Source organism: Canis lupus, chromosome 19 (genome assembly GCF_048164855.1).
Source record: "Canis lupus baileyi chromosome 19, mCanLup2.hap1, whole genome shotgun sequence".
Taxonomy (NCBI): Eukaryota; Metazoa; Chordata; class Mammalia; order Carnivora; family Canidae; genus Canis; species Canis lupus.
In genome coordinates, this window is record NC_132856.1 from 29,169,646 (window position 1) to 29,189,617 (window position 19,972).

The window sequence follows — 19,972 nt, forward strand, 5'->3', positions numbered from 1 at the left end:
ATTTGAATTTGGGGTCTGCCCACTTCCAGCTCAGTAACCTTGAGCTACAGGTCGCCCAACCTTTACAAATCTCACTTTTCTCACCTGCTTGATGGGCATGAAAATAGCATTGTATCTTGCATTTCCCATGAGAATTAGATAGGCAAACGAGTCTAAAGTATATAGCATAGTTCTCTGTGCAGTTTGGATGATCAGTAGATACCAGCAATTAACTATTTCTATTAGTGATGGTGACAATAAGGATTTTGTCATCATGTCAATCCTCTGAACTTTGGTTTTCTGACCTCGTGTGGGAGTAATACTAGCACCTCTCAGTGTTGTTATGGTTAAATGCAAAGTAGCTGGTGTGTTGTAAGTGCACAGTAAATGTTAGTTGTTACTTAACAGTTGTTATTAAAAATTGTTGTCTTTGGGGAGTTAGGTAATATCATATGGCATATTGAGGTTTAAGTCATATTTATATGCTGGGTAGACTGGAGGGGTTCATGGGAAAAAAATCTCTCAGGATTAAAAGGAGAGGGACTTATTCTAGTCTTTTCCTGACATTAAGTTGGTGAAGCTACTTACTGGAGCCAAACCCCAGGCTGGCAGACACTGTTTATGGCTCACACACACCCTCCTGGAACTCAGCACAGCATACACGCTGAACCAGTGACTCCCACCTGCCAGCACCTGCCACGCTGCCCGAAGCTTTCTCTGCTGTAGCCGCATCCCCTGTGCACAGGGTCATCTAGAAGTGCTGGGGAATCATCACTCTCCCAAAGTCGCTGTTCAGTGACTGACAGGACTCGATGGATAAATCTCACGGTTCCTTTGTCCCTTGGTTATACTAAGTGGGAGTGTGCTGCTCTGCATCTCAGGCTTTCCGGGGGGACTGAGCCCCAGATGCGCACAGCTGTACCCTTCTCCATAATGCAAGATTTATTTGCTCACCTCCCTTCTTTGGTTCAGTTCCCAGTTCCCTACTTGTGGTTGAATTCTGGCCTCAGAGTCTACTTCTCTGGGGGACATGGTGACAAGGCATCCACTTTTTCACTGGGTGAAATGAAATTAGAGTTGTTATAACCTTTGAACATCAAACTGCATATGCTTTGGGTAGGTGAAGACTTCCTATTCTTCTGCCAGCATTGAAGATTTCCGAGCACAGATTCTGTAGACCTAAGAACCAGCCTAACACAGGTAGAGCTTCCCTCCTCATTCAGACTACAATGTTCTCATTCCAGGGCTTCTGGAAACTCATACTGTGTCCATCCTCCTCCAACCCTATTGCTCATTTCAGGTTATCTTGTTTTATTTCCTCCTTAGTATTTACCACTATTTGAATTTCTCTTATTTCTTTATTTGTATATGAGCACTCTGCCTAACACCAGACTATAAAATCCACAAGCACAGAGATAATGTCTCTCTCTGTCAAATCTGATTCCCAGCAACTTAGAGCAGAGCTTGGCATGTGGTAGGTACTCAGTAAATAGCTCATGAATCAATTGATGAATTAATTTATCCAGTCTGAGCATCCCCATTGACAGGGAGTTGCAAAAATAATACATCAGGTCCCAAGAACCCTTTACTCAGCTTCCCCTAATGTTGACATGTCACTACAGCACAATACGAAAGCCAGGAAATTGATCTTTACAAACCGAAAATTGTATCTTGTTATTACTCTGTTTACCTGCTTTGTGGCTTCCTATTTCACTTAGAATAAACTTTGTCTCCTGTGTCCTACAAGGCTCTTTGGGGTCCGGTTCTTCCAAACTCTGAAGTCCCACCTCCCTACCCTTCCTTACATGTCCTGGCCCCCCAGCTTTGCTCTTGTCATTTCTTCAGAGGAGCTGGGTGGTCTCCTCCCTGAGGCCCTCGGGTGTGATCTCCTCTGCCTGACATGTTCTGCCCACTACCATGCCTCCCCATTCTGTATGTCTCAGCTTAAATGTCACCTTCACCAAGAGGCTTTCTAGGGCAGCCCAGGTGGCTCAGCGGTTTAGCACCGCCTGCAGCCCAGGGCCTGATCCTGGAGACCTGGGATTGATTCCCACGTTGGGCTTCCTGCATGGAGCCTGCTTCTCCCTCTGCCTGTTGCTCTGCCTCTCTCTCTCACTCTGTATCTCTCATGAGTAAATAAAATAAAATAAAAAATCTTAAAAAAAATTCTAAAAAAAAAGAGGCTTTCTGGGACCATCCTATTTTACTTCTCCCCATTCTTGTGCCTCATTTCTTCCCTTCAGAGCACCAATCAAAACTTATTCTTACACATTTGGCTTATTTACATGTCTGTTATTGGAGTCTTTCAATCTTTAGTGTAAGCTCCAAGATGCCAGGAGCTGTGTTTTGCTCATCTCCGTACAATGAGAAGTTTGACTTATAAAAACTCAGGCTTATAAAGTGTGGAGTAGGTTTATACCTCAACATTCAGTTAGCCAGCTAACATCTGTAGAGTACCCTAGGGTCCACTGACCTTTCCCACACACGACCAGGTCACTGCCCCGTAAAGTAGGATTATCTGCATCCTTGTTTTACAGACTGACAATAGTAAGATTCATTGGTCACTGCAGAAGGGATTGTAATGCCCTAATGTTGCTTCCTTTGGCCAGCCTCGAATTTCAGCCACTGTTATTCAGGATGGCTCCTGCTGGTGATCTCCTTCATGCATGCTGCTTTCAAGGCTCCCCTTGACCTCTCCTCAAGGTCACAGTCTCTAAGAGATGGGGAGGAAGGATGGTGGTAGCACTCATGCTGCTTCCCCTCCTCCCACTCCACCCATGACCTAATAGTTGTTAAGCCTTGGGCATATTTCTCTGCAGTCACAGCAGCCTGCTCAGCCTGTAGGGAAGTGTAACTTGGAAATGAGGGAAAGTTACCACCTTGTGGGGAGCTCTCAACCAACGGGGGCTGGGGATTGCTAGATGGACTCCAGATCCTGTCCCTTGATGGGTAATTGGTGTAGCCAGTCTGAATATGACTCAGGAACCCTGCTGGGTTTCCCCCTTCTCTCTCTCTTCCCTTCACCCCCTCACTCTTGCCTCCTGGAATCACCTTACCCTGGAACTCAACAGTGCCTACTGGGTGTCCTAATGCCTTTAAATGCTTTACCTTTTTCATCCTGATAGCATCTTGTGAGGCAGATATTATCATATTATCCCCATTGTAGGGAGGGGACAGATGAATGAGTGAGAAGTTAAGTGTCTTGCCAAAGGCATTCATTGATGTGTCCACATCGCCCAGTGAGTGAGGGTAGTCCCTGGGGTGTTAACTTCCCTTCACGTTCAGGCTGCACTTGCCTTCAGCTGTGGCTTCAGAAAGTCTGGGGCTTTGGAGAGGGATCAGGGAAGAAATTCAAGTCAAGAAGTCAAGTAAATGGCAGCACGGGAGATTCTAACCCAGGCAAATGGGATCTCAGGACCCACCTATTCTCCTTGGATGCATTACCTCCTTCCAAGGAAAGGTCAGGAGGATGAAGTCACACCCCAAAATACATCTAGGAGCAGAGAAGCTTCAACTCCCAGTTAAGACCAGTGGGCACAGAGACCTAGCTCTCCTGCTAACTGATTGTCCACTTTTTAAAGGTCAGGTCTTCTACTTTTTTTCTTGAAATCAGAAGGAATAAAACCAGCTTAGTGAAATAACCTATTGTTTTGTAGGAGCAATTTATTGTGAATCTGCAGTGGACCGTGGAAGCTTGTCTCTATTTAGACCAGAGCAGGCAGTGCTTTCCCTTGATCAGAGACCCCAGGGTACTTTGGGCTAAGGCTAGTAATGAGAACTTCTGGCTATAGGGGTTTCTCTGCTTTGGAGAGTCCATGACAGTACAAGAAGCAGAGGCCACTATCTCCTCTTGGAGAACAGGGGATCCCTGGGTGGCTCAGCAGTTTGGCGCCTGCCTTTGGCCCAGGGCGCGATCCTGGAGTCCCGGGATCAAGTCCTGAGTCGGCTCCCTGCATGGAGCCTGCTTCTCCCTCCTCCTGTGTCTCTGCCTCTCTCTCTATGTCTATCATCAATCAATCAATCAATCTTAAAAAAAAAAAAAGTGTCCTCCTGGAGAACACAGAAGGAAGCGGTCACATTCAGCCACTGTTCCCAGGAAATGAGAAGTCTCCCTTCCCATAGCCAGCTTGCTGCCTCGCAGATGTCAGCAGTCCAGGCCACTTCCTCTGCCTGGGGAGTCTTTTCTTTTTGTCTTCCTGTAGTCTACACTCTACCCTGCAGCCACTGAGATCTTTCCAAAATGCTAATCTCATTATACCCCACTTCCACTTAAAATCCACTAGTGAGGGGATCCCTGGGTGGCTCAGCAGTTTGGCGCCTGCCTTTGGTCCAGGGCACGATCCTAGAGTCCCGGAATTGAGTCCCGCTTCAGGCTCCCGGCAGCGTGGAGCCTGCTTCTCCCTCTACCTGTGTCTCCGCCTCTCTCTCTCTCTCTATGTATATCATGAATAAATAAATAAATAAATCTTAAAAAAAAATCCACTAGTGAGTTCCCTTAGCTTCTTTGGGGATAAAGACGGGATTCTCAACCATGATCGCCTAGCAGCACCTCCCTCCACCCACGAGCCCACCAGCAGCCCACCTCTGCAAAGATCCCTTCACTCACTGTACTCAGGCAACCAGACATTTCATCCTGCCTCCCACCTTCTGAGATGCTTTGCAAGGATGCTCTCCCTCTGGGATACTCTTTCTGTCCGTGTGAAACCCAGGGCAGGCATCTAGTCTAAAGCTCTCTGATCTCCCTCTATAACTAGCTCAAGACTCTTGGATAAGTGTTCTCATGGACTCCTCTGTCTCTCTGTGCTGCACCCCATTTAAGTGGAGTGTGACTATTTTAATGTGTACCTCTCCTTTTTTTTAAAAAAATTAATTTGTTATGACAGACACAGAGAAAGAGAGGCAGAGACACAGGCAGAGGGAGAAGCAGGACCCATGCAGGGAGCCCAAAGTGGGACTTGATCCCAGGTCTCCAGGATCACACCCCAGACCAAAGGTGGTACTAAACCGCTGGGCCACCAGGGCTGCCCAATGTCTATCTCTCCTAATACAAGGTCAGCTTCTCAAGGTGAGGCACATTTCTTTTTTTTTCTTACTCTCACATCCCCAGCGCTTTGCATAGCAGTGGGTGTAGAGGGGGTCCTAAAATGGGAGAACCAATGAAGGAACATCCCTGGGCTTGGAAACAAGGGCAGGGGAAGAGACTGGAAACACTGCACATTTATACCTTGCTCTTTCACTGTTAAAGCTAACCAGGTTCTATTGTAATTCTGCACTATCCAGCCAGCACTGTAAGCAATAACTTTATTAAGGTCAAATAGATATCACAATACAGATTTATCCAACAGGATCCAGAAACTGGTTACAGATATCATCTAAGAAACACGGCTGTTTTGTGTTAAAATGCTTCCAACATCACATCACACAGTTTATACATCGATAACAACTTTTATCTGGAAATACAGATGCACGGTTTGCCCTCACTGCTGGGCCTTGATGTTTCAATCAAGTTAAAACAAAGAAGCAAAGATTGGCATTTTCTTGATAATGAATACATTCTGAGGAATATTTCATGAGAACCCTCTTTGGGATCAGAGTCGCTCACGGAAGTCATTTCTAATTTATGGATAACACTCAAATCAGAATCAGTAATTAGTAAGTTAAGCCGTGACTTGAGAATTTTTAAGAATTGGATCAAGGAACATATTAACTTTACAAATAAATAGGATTTAAAATTTTTAGCTGGTAGTGTAGTTTCTACAGAACATCTTTTATAAATTAATATGTTGGCACAATAGCTTCTCGGCTGTGGTGTCTGATATCTGCATCTCTATGATTCTAAGAAAACAACATTCCATAAACACAAACACTTATTGGGCTTATTGTTCATGGTCCATTGGATAAGAGCCACAAAACACCTTAGAAAGTTACAAGAATGTAAATATTTAGCTAAGTAAGTAGAATAAATATTGGGCAGTTGCCATATATAACACTGAATATCGACTAACAGGGAAAAAAATCCCAAACCTTAGTTACAATGCATTCAGAATTGGGTAAAGCCAAAGAGACAAATCTGCAAGTATACAAAGAAATGAATATATTTTTCTTTAAACGTCCATTTAACAAATTCATGGTGCAAACTGGAAAATTTTCATAAATACAGTTCAATTGTTCGTTTTGAGAGAAAATGCTTATTCATGCACTAAATCATATGAGCACTGATTGATTCATCAAGTAAAAAAAAAAATACAGAGTAACTGTCTGAAACAAATACCTGGAGACTCACATTCCTACAGGGTCTGAAACCAAACACAATGACACATGCACATGTGATACACCAAATAGTCTTATAGAAATCGTTAAAACATCTTTCGCATCAAAACGCTTAGGGAAACTCAGTGCTATATAATTTACTTTATGCATAATACATACTAGAGACTTTAAGCTACAAAATGCTTTTACTATCTCAACACACCTACAAAACGACCATAAAAGTATCTGTGTATATAACAGGGTACTCTCCAATTAGGCTTCTATGATGAATAATGTATCTCTTCATGTCGTCTCCTCTCTAAGTACCATTTATCATAACCCAGGCCTTTCTGCCTTAATGAGGACTACAGATATCTGATTTACATTCAACACCCTCTGCATTAATAATTGATTGAAACTCTTATAAAACTCTTCTGCTACTAGAATGGAAAGTGGTGAGGCTATCTCCAGAAGACTGCAAATACTACCTGTTAAATCTGATTGGTAAAAGAGGCGGGGCCACTGGACTGTTGACCAAACTCATCTGAGGACGGCCCCAAGCTCGCCTGCTGGCTATACCCACTGCTTGACCCATAGCTGTCTTGGTTGTACCCGCCTTGGTTATAGCTGCTCGAGTGCTTTTCCATTGGGTCTGAAAGATATCTCTGTCCCGAGGAATGCCAGCCAGTCTCCTTGAAAACAAACCAGATGTTTCCAGCCCAGAGGATAAAGTTCAAGAACCCAAAGACCTGAAGGAGAATCAGAACAAATGAGTTGATAGTCAGAAGCGCAAGAAAAATCTTAATTTCAGAAAAATCCTTCACAATACGTAAGGCTACTTTTCATTCAATATTGAGATCTTTTCCAAGTTTTCATTTGGATCTGTTATTTCATTTAGAATATCTGACTTTTATTGAATGCTTACTCCATGTTGGGCATTGTGTAAAGGGCTTAATGTATATCCATTCATTCAGTCTGAGAAGAAGGTTCTGTTATTATACCCATATTAAAGATGTGAAAACTGAGATTCAGGGCAAGAATCTTGTTTAAGGTCACATGACTTAGTAAGTAGTAGATGAAGGTCAAGATCTGACTGACTCCATAGTCTGAGCCCTTACTTAAATGTTACCGTCTCCCCAAATGAGGTATTCCTCATTATATAAGAGGCCTTTGGGGGTACAGAATCGAGAACTTTGATTTTAATGATAGTGCATTAATTTATTAGATTACCTTCCCTTTATGGCTAGAGATATGACTCTTCCAGTTCTTGTAATGCTATAAAAATGAATCAACTAAAGATGGAAGTATGGTATAAGCATTTGTACAGGTGGTATCCAGGTGAGCACATGAATGATAGTGTACATACATATTGTGACTTTGAATAGTTGTGCTTTCTGTGCCTCTCACGTTCAGAGATGAATGTTGAAATCACATGATGAATGAAATGCGGGTTTCAGGGAAGATGTTTTCCTAAGAACTGGATGTGCTGTTTTCCTATAGAAATTCCTCTTATTCCCCCAAAGGGTATTGTTTATAAGTCAGAGGATCAGGCATTGACTCCCCAAGCCCTGAGTATTTGATGGAAGCAGAACTGTTTACTGATGCAAGAGGCCCTAAACGGAACAGAGGGCATTGGTTGACCTGGGAATTAACCACAGGCAGTCAATTTTAACAGCTCCCTACTGGGGATAGACAACAGTATGATATAAAGCTGTGATGACAGCTTTATCTTTAGTAAGCACTCCAGCATGACAATCATCAATCAAAATGCGCTTGGGCCACCACCATCACTCTGGAACACAGGGTCCTAGAAGTCTCTTACTGGGCCAAAATTTATCCGTTGGTTGCTGGATGATAGGGTGGTCCTGAGTGCCCTGTGGGTGGGAGTGGGGGTGCTAATGTAGTCAAGATGAGGTGTCTTGAGGCCTTGGAACAGGGGCTTTTTACCAAAGTATTTCAGGATTTAGCAACAGGGGGATCAGGGCACACTAACTGTCAACTTTGGAGTCATCCCATGGGTTTTGAGATCAGAGTGGCTTAAACCCTGCACTTTCTTGCTCTATGATCTTGGACAAGGTAGTTAGCTTCTGGACCTCAGCTTCACCCCCCTCCCCCTATATGGAATGAAGACAATTATTCCTTCCTTGGTGACAGTTTTAAGGATTAAAGAGAACATGTGTAAAGTTGATAGATGGTGCTAGACATATTAGAAAATGCTTACTGACGGTAAGCTATGCTCTGAGTATTTTCCCAAGTATTTCCATGAATTATATTCAATTGGCTCTTTGCAGCATAAACTGACTTAAGACTTTGACAGTAAGGGATGTCACAGCCCAAGCAGTATTTAGGCCCTCACCTGATCTAAAAGAGTGGTTTATCCCTTCTTCCCTCTCTCCTATTCCACCCTCTTTTCTTCCTTTAACTTTTTTTTTTAATTTTTTATTTATCTACGATAGTCACAGAGAGAGAGAGAGAGAGAGAGAGAGAGAGAGAGAGAGGCAGAGACATAGGCAGAGGGAGAAGCAGGCTCCATGCACCGGAAGCCCGACATGGGATTCGATCCTGGGTCTCCAGGATCGCGCCCTGGGCCAAAGGCAGGCACCAAACCACTGCACCACCCAAGGATCCCCTCTTCCTTTAACTTTAACTGACATTTGTTTAACATTATTTGATGCCATGCTCCGGCTCCTCGCCAAGGAAGATACAAAGCATAAATAAGGTACTCACGGGATTACAGTTGTGTGATCAAAATGAACTAGGTAATTAGTGACTGATAAAACTCCAATATACATGCAGGACCTTTCATCCATGTGTACAGGAACTAGGCTATTTTCCATCGAAGGGGAGGATCTTGATTAAACTGTGTTTTTGTAAGTATATGTCAATATATGAGTAGAAAAAATTATCAAGGAATCTTTTCAGATCTGAAGAGATGGCTCTGCTCAGAGCCCATTTCATGTTTCCTATTCCTTGATTTCTCCCTTTTGTTTGCTGCTACTTGGTTTCTAGTAAGGTATGCTCAAGAAGAACCTAGAAAGCAGAGAACTGCAACTTAAAAGTGAGAACATACATTAGGTGTCCCCACGGGCATGTGTCAGGAGCAGTGATGTCTTATTCCATTATCATCACACTGGGATCACAGACTCCTGGTTGTGACATTTTAGGGGCATATGGGCCCTTTACTCTTTTCTTGCCATTAAAGGGGAGACTGCAAGAAACTGTGCATGGCATGAGGAAGAATGAAGAAATGAGACCTAGATTAGCCGAAAAGAGGTGTCCAGAGTGTCTATAATGAACCCAGAGAAGCAGCAGTAGAAATTATGGATAGAACAGTTATGCTCAGAGAACTTTTGAAAGAAAAGTTGAGAGAAGAAAAAAAAACTATTCTCCCTACCCTTTGGGGTTATGTGACATTTAGGAGAACGGAAGTATTGTAGAGGCAGCTTTTTGTTGACACTTACTGAACATCTGCCCTATGCTGGGCACTAGTCTGGCATTGCTGTCACTACTTGGGAAGTCTTATGCAAATCCCCTCACCACAACCACCTGCATTTGAAATGTCTGGATAGCTCTTTGCCTATTCATGTTAGTATGAAATCATAGATGCCAAAATGCTTTGGAGAAAGTAAACTTGTTACCCAGGTAGAAATATCAGTGCTATTGCTGAACCAGTAACTTGTAGAGGTCACCTCTTGTGGTGTGTCTGGTTCCTTCTCCAAAGCCCACACGTGCCTAGTAGGCAAGTTGGCTTGGTTCTGTGAGACATATTTTTTCTGCACAATTCCCTTAACCCCAGCCAAGGTGAACACCTGGCCCAAGATGAGCTAATGAGATTCTCTGCCAGAAATTTGGGGTTAGACCTGAGTGATTTTAGTTCAAACCAAGATATTTCTTTAAAAGGAAACATAGGGGTGCTTGGGTGGCTCAGTCAGTTGAGCATCCCACTCTTGGTCATGATCTCATTCGGGGTTGTGAGATTGAGCTCAGTGCTCAGCCGGAAATCTGCTTAAGATTCTCTCTCTCTCCCTCTGCACCCCCTGCCCCCAGCTCTCTCAAATAAATAAGTCTTTTAAAAAAAGATAAAAAATATAAACTCAGAAACCGTGGAGTGGCTATCTTCTCTTGTGTAAACGGGAAAAAGAAAAAAAAAAAAAGCATCTGAAGAGAGTCAGTAATGTAACAGACATTCAAAAAGAGAGAGCTGAGGCAGTTCCTGGCCCCGGGTTCTGCCCTTACAAAACACATTTCTAGTGTCTTTCTAATTACTTTTACTTTTTGTGAAAAGCTAGCTCAATAGGATTTGACGACAAATGAGTTTGTAATGAAAAAAAAATTGCTGTGTTTTGGCAGATTAATATTCTTTTCCTCTGCCTTTGATAATAGAAATTTAGTTTCCTTCGCAAAGCCCAGTTGCAGTCAAGTGGCCTGAGCTCTGTGCTGGAAATTTAAATCAGAAGCAGAGTAATGCAAAGTCAGATACAATATTCCTTGGGATCTGACATTTAGAATCTTGGTCCTGCTCTAGATGCTGCTTTTTTTTTAGAACCTGTTTGTCAGATTTCAGCAATTTTCTGAGCTACTTCATACCTTTCTAAAGTTTTTTTTTTTTTTTTTCCTGATGAGGTTAGTCAGAGTCAGTTTCTGTTACTTGTAACTCAAACATTCCAGCACATACAGGTATTGGTATGGAAGTGGGGTGCAGAGAACAGACGTTAAGGATAAGCAGATTGTTTTGCTTTAGCTATCTTGAATTCAATTTTCTGTCACTAGGAACTGGAGGATCCTTAACTGATGTAGATCCATAATGGCAATAGCAGCAGACCTGTCCTCTCTCATAGAACATGCTATTTGGTTTCCATCCATTTCTCTCTTTGATTTTTTTTTAATAATTATATATCTTGTTTAAAAATATTATGTATGTACATGTAGAGCTTAGTGGATATTTTCTTTCTTCTCTTTTTTAAAATTTGAGTATAATTGAGACACAACATAGGTGGACCCAGAGGGTATTATGCTAAGTGAAATCAGGCAGAGAAAGGCAAATACCTCTCTTTGATTTTAGGAGACATATCACATTGTTTCTCATTCAAAATTCCCATCGCCTGGTCTAAAACTTGTTAGAGACATCAGAGGTAGAATTAAATAGACTATGTAGGATGCCATAATGTATGAGAAGATTGATTATTAATTGAACAAACACATCGGGTGATTTTCTCTTTGTTCTCTTAGATTTTTAAAATAAATTTATTTTTTAATTGTTCTCTTAGATTTTGAGATCCAAATTACAATAACCTTCTTTCAGCACTGTCTAGAAACAAACTGTAGAAGTAGGAGATTATATTTCAATGCACACCTCCATGCATTCAGCTGAAGGTATGGTCCTCAATGAGCAAAAATGATAATGAGACCCTTGTACACACTTTTGTTCCATGTTTACTCTCTCACCAAGGCAGGATTCACAGTCATATCATCAGGAAATGATTAGCAACCCTTTCCCTCCTCTTAAATGCCTTCTCAGGAATTTCAGAAATGCCTGTAAATTTCAGAAAGCTGTAGAAACATGAATTAACCTTGAAGTAAAGATAATTATTTTTAGGAATTGCAAAAGAATGTTTTTCCTTCCCCAAACAGTGAAGGGTCTTCTATTCTTCCGTAATGACTGTTTTTTGCTATACCTTCTGTCTTTCTTAGACGCAGTTTCTTTCTTTAAAATAACACAAGAATCCAATTTAGCTGCCCTGCTAGCTGTCAGATTTTCTGTCTTCCTGTGAGAGCTATACATTTGATAATATTTGACTTTGTTCAACTAATATAGTTCAGCTATTCCAAAGTTACCAGGCAATTAAACTAGGAACATGGAGGAGATAAAAAAAATTACCATAACTATTACAAGTATTTTTTATACTACGCAATTCTTCCTGTGTCCTACCAGGTCTGCGTGTTTTTTCTCCAATCAACTGGATGTATTCTAGCGATGTGTGGCTTGAACAATGTTTTCTTCCCAGGAAACCTCTCTGCCATCAAATATTCCTTTTAACTTCTGGCAGGCTTCAGCCTTAAAAGTTCAGATTTTATATCTGCTTCTGGCTTAGAATTTTGACTATCATCCAAGAAACAGCTGCCAATACCTGCTGGGTTCTTATTAAGACCCATAATTGGCAGCATTAAAACCTATGGGTTCTGACAATAGAAAACTTGAAGACCAGAGGATCATCTTGGAGTGAAATATCGCCTTTTATAATGGCCTAGTTTTGGAGGCAGAAACCTCCAAGATGACTTCTGAGATATTTTTCCTATTCACTTGAATGGCAAACAAAGATTTGAGAGGTAAAGCATCAAGGAAAACATACCACGGAAGTGTTTAAGCTGGACATTACAGGGCTGTGGACAGCCATGCATTTGTTGGACGGCTGTTTGCAAGCTGACATCAGTAACAAGACTTCCTTGGGATCCGTCGCGACCTTGACATCAGACAGTCCTTTCGCCCAAGCTGATGAACCCACCAACCACAAGAACGAAAAGACTACGGTGACGATGAAGTCCTACAGAAACAAAGATAAAACAGTAAAAGAAGTGTGAATTCTAGAAATGAATTGATTACTTTGAATGACTCTGTGGCTTGCTTTTTTGGAAAATTCCTAGATCTCATAGAACTGGAACCAGGGAGAAGTTGTAAAACAAATAAAAGTAAGTTCTGTGACATTATATTTGTATAAAATAAATAACAGTAATATTTATTGAATGCTTGCTATGTTCCAGGAATGATGCTACATACTTATAGCCCTCATCTAATTGTTCCTGCAACACCCCTGTGAGAAAGTTCTTATCATTGTCACAGTCGCAGCTGACAAAATTTGGGACAGGGGATGGTCAAACAGCTTGTCTAGATGCCCACAAATAATCAGCGATGAGTCAGCACTCAAACCTGGCAAGCCTACATCTAAGCCCATGATCTTAACCACCATGTTATGCTGACCGCAAACAGAGAGTTGCTGATTGTTAAAGACTTCTGGATAGCAATATTCATTCATTCCCTCATTCATTTTTTTTTTCATTTAACAAACCTATGTGTGATCTAGTGTATGCTTGGGACTGTGTTAAGTGGGAGGTAATAACAGCTGTAATGTTTTGAGTGCTTTTTATGGGCAAGAGGTTTTATATAAAATTATCCTTACAAATATTGTGTTAGACAGTATTTTTAATACCCATTTTAAAGATGAGAAAATCGAGACTCAGAGAGTTAAAGTAACATATAGGAAGAGGTGGAGTCAGAATTCAAATCCAGATCTGTTTGACTTAGAAAACCACCTGCTGTGACAGGGGAAAGATGCTTCTTTTTTCCTATGAAACATCTCTCGATGCAAGAGGATGAATATTTTAAGGAAACATTCTGACCTTCTGGGCTACTTCTCATACCCTCCCTCATAACTCAATAACTCAGAGCGGGTGGGGATGGGAGTCACTGTCCAAGTTAAGCAGACCATGTTCTAACATAGGACAGTTTTTCCAGATTTACTGTATTTACACTTGACTACAATAAAAATGTTGCATACTGCCTACCTAGTATATGAAAAACATTGACCTGTAAAGGAAAATAGTGTATTTGCTATACCAATAGAAAGATTTTTATTCTAAATGATAAACCCATCAAGTAAAAAACTTGCCCTGTGTCTCTTTTCTACCCAAAGGCATGGCACATCTGATTTGTTCTGGTTAGTTTTCTCTCATGACGTGACTGAATTACTTTTCTTCAGGATCCCAGGATCGATTCTAAGGAAACAACTCTCACACTGTAAGGATGCTATCATGATGGAATTTGTTAGGCGTGACTTTTGTGGAGAATGTTCTAGACTGTCCACTTCTAAGAATGGTTGAATCTTCTGAGAAATTGTTATCTTTTCATCCAGGGGCTGTTGCAAATCATGTTACTTACCAGTTGAACTTTTTATGTTGGCTCTACAAAATTCAGGGCCAATTTGTTACCCACTCATAGGGTTTTTATGGCATGGCATGACTCTATTCCCAGCCTTGTTTTATATACCATCCTTCTTTTCCCTTCTCATTTTTAATTAATTCCAGTTTGAGTTTCATACATCCTTGGAAGCTATGTTAACTTGCTTTTGGAATGAATGGTGATATAAAGAGGCAAACAAATACAGTATCTACAGCAATCAATAAGAACATTTGGAATCAAGAGACCCAAGTGTTTTGAGTCTGAATTACAAACTGGAGGAATGGTTACAAATAAGTAAGCCAGGTTGACTGTGTCAAATACAAATTTAGGTTCATGTTCAATCTGGTACCTTATTCATTCATGCATGCATTCATTCAAACAGTCATTTTTGAGTAATGTGCCAGGTATCGAGCACAGTCTCCTGAGGGATTAGAGAAATGCAAAATATGGACCCTGCTCTTTTGCTGTTATGTATTTGTTAGGGGTTATCAACACCCTATCATTCCAATTATGAGAGAGTAGCTATCATTATTTATGTTCATCGTACTTAAAAATAGACTTGAGAAGGGGTGTTAGGATGGGGAAATAGGAAAGAGTCATGTGAAGATCTCTCCACTGGAAATTGGAGAAAATAATATCAAAACTTTTAGACTTGTTAATAATAGTAAGAACACCTAACACTTATGGAGCACTTATTATGTGTGAAGTATTATCCCAAGTTTACATGAATTAACTCATTTAATCCTGACCACAGCATTGTGAAACAGGGGCTAATCCTGTCCCCATTTAACAGCTGGGGAAATGGAGGCACTAAAGGGGTTCAGTAAAATTGTTCAGAGTAAGGACTTAGCAAGTGATGGAGCCAGGAATGTAAGCAAGTGATGGAGCAGGAATGTAAGCTGTAAAAAGTTCAAAAGTTGGACTTGAAGTCCTGACTAATTTAGATATGACAAATAGTAATGAGTCATGTTGCATAAATAAACTTCATGACCGAAGTCAAGGATCTGTGGCCTCGAGGGTAAGTAAATATGTTATATTTGAGAAAGCATCCAAATTTTTACCCCTAGTACCATTTCACAAAGAGACATCAGTATATCATACTACGGTATCTCTTGTACTATTAACCACTCAGAGTCTGTCATCAGATTAGACCTGGGGCTGAATCCTGACCCTACTACTCACTAATTGTGTGTTCTTGGGCAATTTGCTAGACTACTTGAAGCTTCAGTTTAGCTCACTGTAAAGTGGGACAGGAATGGTATCTGTCTCATAAGATGGTTGCTGGCAGTGAGAATACATTTTTGTTTGTTTGTTTGCCTATTTCTCCCAGTAAGATGTCAGCTCACTGACAGCAAGGACCTTGCTCATTGCTGGGTCTTGGCACAAGAGTTACCGTCAATGTCTATTGAAAGAATGAAGGAAAGAAGGAAGAGATATACAAAATGGCCCCAATTTTGATAAGATATCTACATTTATGTTTATAACATTGTGTAAGAGTTTACCAAGTGGTGGTCGTAGGATTAGAGATGATTTTTGTTTTATATAGGCTTATGTACTTTTTAAAAAGATTTATTTATTTATTTGAGAGAGAGAGAGAGAGAGAGCATGAGTGGGAGGGGTTGAGGGAGAGAGAGAGAGAGAGAGAATCCCAAGCAGACCCCATGCTAAGCCTGACGTCTGGCTCCATCTCATGACCCTGAGTGAGAGCAGGACCCCAACCGAAACCCGGAGTCAGACACTTCAGCTGCACCACCCAAGTGCCCCTAAGCTTACATATTTTTGAATATACTTTTTTTTTAAAATTACACCAAATAAAATCAAAGTGGCAATGTGATCAAGACATTGATTGACAGAACTTCAGATGGTTCTTTGTCCTTACAGCAGCATCAGGATTTATAATTAGATCAAATAATAAATGTCATTAGATTTGAGAGTTTCACAGCAAATGGTTTCAGAAAGTAAGTCTCGAACGGTTTTCCACAACTAAGCAAAGTGTGAAGATGAGGAGATTATGTAAGAAGTTCTAGATATAGAATATGTTAGCCTGAACTTTTTAAGATTTTTGGCTTTGGCACTGAGCCTGAGTTAGAGGCCACTTGCTGGGAGTGTGTTGTGTGAGTAAATCTTTGACCCATGTTCCTCCCTTCCAATCTCCTGCTGAGGCTCCCATTAGCTAAACCCTGCTAGAGCTCAGTGGGCAGGGCGTCCACCAGGAGCTGTCCCCAACTAGAAGTTGTCTCTGGAGCCTCAACACAGCTGCGGTCACCTGTGTTCACCATGCATTTCCTATATGCCAGGCACTCTGTTAAGCACTTACAGAAATCATTAATCCTACAACATAGGTACTTGATGTTAGTCCTACTTTTCTTATGAGAAAACTGAAGCAGAGACGGGGAAAATACCTATAATTAATGCCTGGCTTGATTACTGCAGGTACCATGAACCTCCTAAAAAGCTCAGGGAAAAGATGCTCTTTGGTGTGTTTTATGTACACAATTACCTCAGCTGATGTCCTTTTAGTCATTTTGGTACTACCTAAACAATTTTTATTTTATCCATATACTCTTGTGTTATCGTTTCATATTGCATTTAAAGCGAATTTCCCTTTTTACATAAATAAGGTCATCTTAAATGGAAATTATGTGTGTACTATAATGTCAAACCAATACAACTTGTCATAGATAGAAAGGAATTGCAAACATTAGTGCTCTACGGTGGAAACAAAATACCTTAAACTCTAGCTGGGGATGTTTGCCCAAGGCTTTAGAGCCTAGGATCTTTTTGTTAAAAGGGAGATTAGCAAGCGTCAGAGGGATATTAAGGAAATGCTAGCATGACCTAACTAGAGGACCTGAAGTGAAATAGAATGTAGAATAACTCTCTTGGCATTAACGCCATATTAATGGTCTACCTACTCCATCTTCTGTATCAGGAGAGGTAAATGCCTTGCACTTGAGAGGGAATGCTCTTGTGAAGGTGCAGACAAGGACCTGGTTGTTTATAAATGTTGCTGCCCCACGTCTGTCTAACAGAAATAGCGTGCAGGGAAGAAAGTCCAGAGGAAAATTTGTAAATTTACTGCTAGGTTATTATGTGCATACATTAACCCTTTGAAGCTACCTCCTGCTGGTTTTGCTTGTGTTCTTTATTCTCATACAGTGGGGAGCACTCATTAGAGTGCTTTTATGGTTCAAAAAAAAAAAAAAACCTCTCACACTTGGGGTCTCTGTGGTCCCAATAAAACCCCAAAAAGTAGTCAGAGGAAGTTATTAGCCCCATATTACAGATTTAAAAAAAACAACAACCCATAACTGCGACTGAGAGGGATAAGTGGATTTACCTGAGGTTCATTAAGTGTTTTATAAAAGATGCTCTGAGCTATTGGTCTCACTCTGTACCTAAAGAACATTGACACTCTGTATTGAGAGAACACTGCCATGCTACCTGGTAGTGTTTCTGCAGTATGTTTTAAGTGTGTGTTCAGTGATCCAAGAACATAGCCTCCTCAACAGAGGGAGCAGCCCGGCTTAATGGCTGGCTGGGTGGTTTCCACTTCATTAGCTGCCTGTGTTTTGTTGCCCTCACTTCTAATTTATTGTTAGCAAACTTATTTTCATACTAGAATGTAATTTAATATATTAAAGATGCTTGTCATGGATCACCCTGGGGCATAGGAAGGAATCATCTTTGGTGACGGAGAACTGAATCTTTTAGAAGGAGGTAAACCTGTCTCTATCTTCCTCGAAAGTGGCACACTAGATATTGGTAGAATAGTCAATTCTCCTATTTCTATTTAGTAGCAAATATCTTGGTACTTCAACTCCAATGATAGTATTATCTGTTTTGCCTCCTCCGTGGCTTTGCTATTTATTCTGTGGCTGACACCTATGCCAAGAGCCTATATCAGAAACAGGGCAGTCCAACGAGTCACCCTTACCCCCGGTGTAACTGGATTTGTTTTGCTAAGTCAGATTTCAGGAATCCTGGGATGAAGCTGTGAATGAGGAAACACAGAATCAAACAGTAAGATAGAGGCTCAGTTTAGGACAGAGCTTGGAATTTGTGCTGGAAGAGAGAAGAGCTAAACAGTGTCTGAGTAGAATAACTTCTTGTCCACTCGCAGGTTTATTTTATTATTTCATTTGAAAGATGAATGATAGTGACCTCTGACTTCTGGAGAATGTCTTCAGTTTTTAACATGATGTAGCAGAAGATCATTTGATGTTCACAATAATTGCAAGAGGGTGAAGATAATTATATCCATTTTACAGATGCAGGGAAGTTAAGTGATGTGTCCCAGTTGTCACAGCTGGGATTTGAATGCATGGCATTGGGCACCATGTTTAGTGAGTGATTTTTCCATTATGCCCATGCTTTCTCGAGTTTGAGTTACCCATTACTGTGGAACACAGTCATAGAAATAAATAACATTGGGCTCCCTAACGCTGAGAAAGGCATTTTTCTTCACAATTCTCTTTCAATCTGAGGAGTAAATAAGAAAGTCTCAGCTGGGTGCTAATCTGTCGCTAACATCTATTTAACAAATATTTAACACTTATTTATCAAAGAAAATTGGCCCCAGGCTTAGAGCCTTCATGTAAGCAATAGTGCCTGGCTGGAATACAGTACTCTTTACTTTCCATTGATTCATTTCTATGTTTATTTTCTAATTATGACAAATAATGCTAGATTTCTGTATCCGGTAGTGGTACAGGGTTTTCTTCAAAATGACATTGTGTTTAAGTTTAAGCAAATAATTTTAAAAGAACAATAGCAAATAATTCATGGTTTAGGTGACAGAAGCAGGGTAGAGAATGGCTGACGTTGGAAAAGGCCTATAAGGCCCCATCCTGAGGAGGGAATGCTGAAACTAGGTCAGTGCTTTCTAACAGAAGGTGAGCCAGAAATGTGAATCATATATGTAATTTTAAGTTTCTTAGTAGTTCCATAAAAAAAAGCAAAAAAAAAATGGTGCAATTAATTATATTAAGACAGTATATGTATTTATATAATAAAATTGGATATATAAAATTATGAATAAGATATTTTACTTTTTTTTTGTATGAAGTCTTTGAAATCTGGTGGGTACTATAGCACAGCTCAATTTGTATCACTCACCTTTCAGCTGTCCAGTAGCCACATTGCTATTGCTACTGTGTTAGCTCAGCTTTAAACCACAGTTAACAAATGGAAGTACAAGTCCATCCACAGTAAGAGTGATGCTCCTTCTCCTGTTTGGGGTCATGGATGTCACATTTTCTCTTGGAACTTGGCCTGAGATGACCCTAGTAGCCATCTCTAGCCTAGTTTTCCCAAGGTCAGCATGCCTCTCATGTCTCTCCTGGCCTATAGGATCCCATATGTGGGTTGATATAGGAGTCCAGTGCGTGGCCCCAGTGGTCTGGTAGAGGTCTGAAGGCAGACCAGTGGGACCAAGGAGGCTTGGGCCTTCCATATTGGCAGACCACAGGATGAGATGGACCACAGGGACACTGGGGACTGCATTTTACACTAAATGTAGGGGAAAATCTGACTTGACCCCTCTATTCTCAAGATAGGTGCAGGATGGTGGCTGGTGAAATGGGATGAAATACACAGTTCCACTTTCCAGATGGGATAAATTACTTAACTCCAGCTTGAAAGATACAGAGCCCGGATTTATAGCCAAGGATTTTGGCTCCAGAATCTGGGTTCTTAATCTATTATAAAAAGCTCAATTGCTTTTAAAGGCCCATGACTTTATTGACTCATAATAAAAATTAAGTTGCAATATTAATACTTAAGGCTAGC

At 40.9% G+C, this 19,972-nt stretch overlaps 1 protein-coding gene and 1 long non-coding RNA gene across 13 annotated transcripts in view; one reads left to right on the plus strand and one right to left on the minus strand.

The window, feature by feature from the left end:
- LOC140610055 (uncharacterized) overlaps positions 1–19,972 on the plus strand; it is a 128,538-nt gene that overhangs the window by 68,316 nt on the left and 40,250 nt on the right. The window contains exons 7-8 of one of the 11 annotated variants that reach the window (XR_012011834.1): positions 12,161–12,915; positions 13,917–14,020. The exons of 9 other annotated variants lie outside the window; for them this stretch is intronic. This is a non-coding gene — a long non-coding RNA (uncharacterized lncRNA). The remainder of the gene's footprint in view (positions 1–12,160; positions 12,916–13,916; positions 14,021–19,972) is intronic. One more of the 11 variants, XR_012011835.1, reaches the window with a different exon arrangement.
- Positions 5,267–19,972, minus strand: part of SYNPR (synaptoporin) — a 289,796-nt gene continuing 275,090 nt past the window's right edge. For both annotated transcript variants that reach the window (XM_072785546.1, XM_072785547.1), the window contains 2 exons: positions 12,579–12,770; positions 5,267–6,977 (listed from right to left, as the gene is read on the minus strand). In XM_072785546.1, coding sequence (XP_072641647.1) covers positions 6,720–6,977; positions 12,579–12,770 — 450 coding nt within the window. In that variant the 3' untranslated portion in view covers positions 5,267–6,719. The remainder of the gene's footprint in view (positions 6,978–12,578; positions 12,771–19,972) is intronic.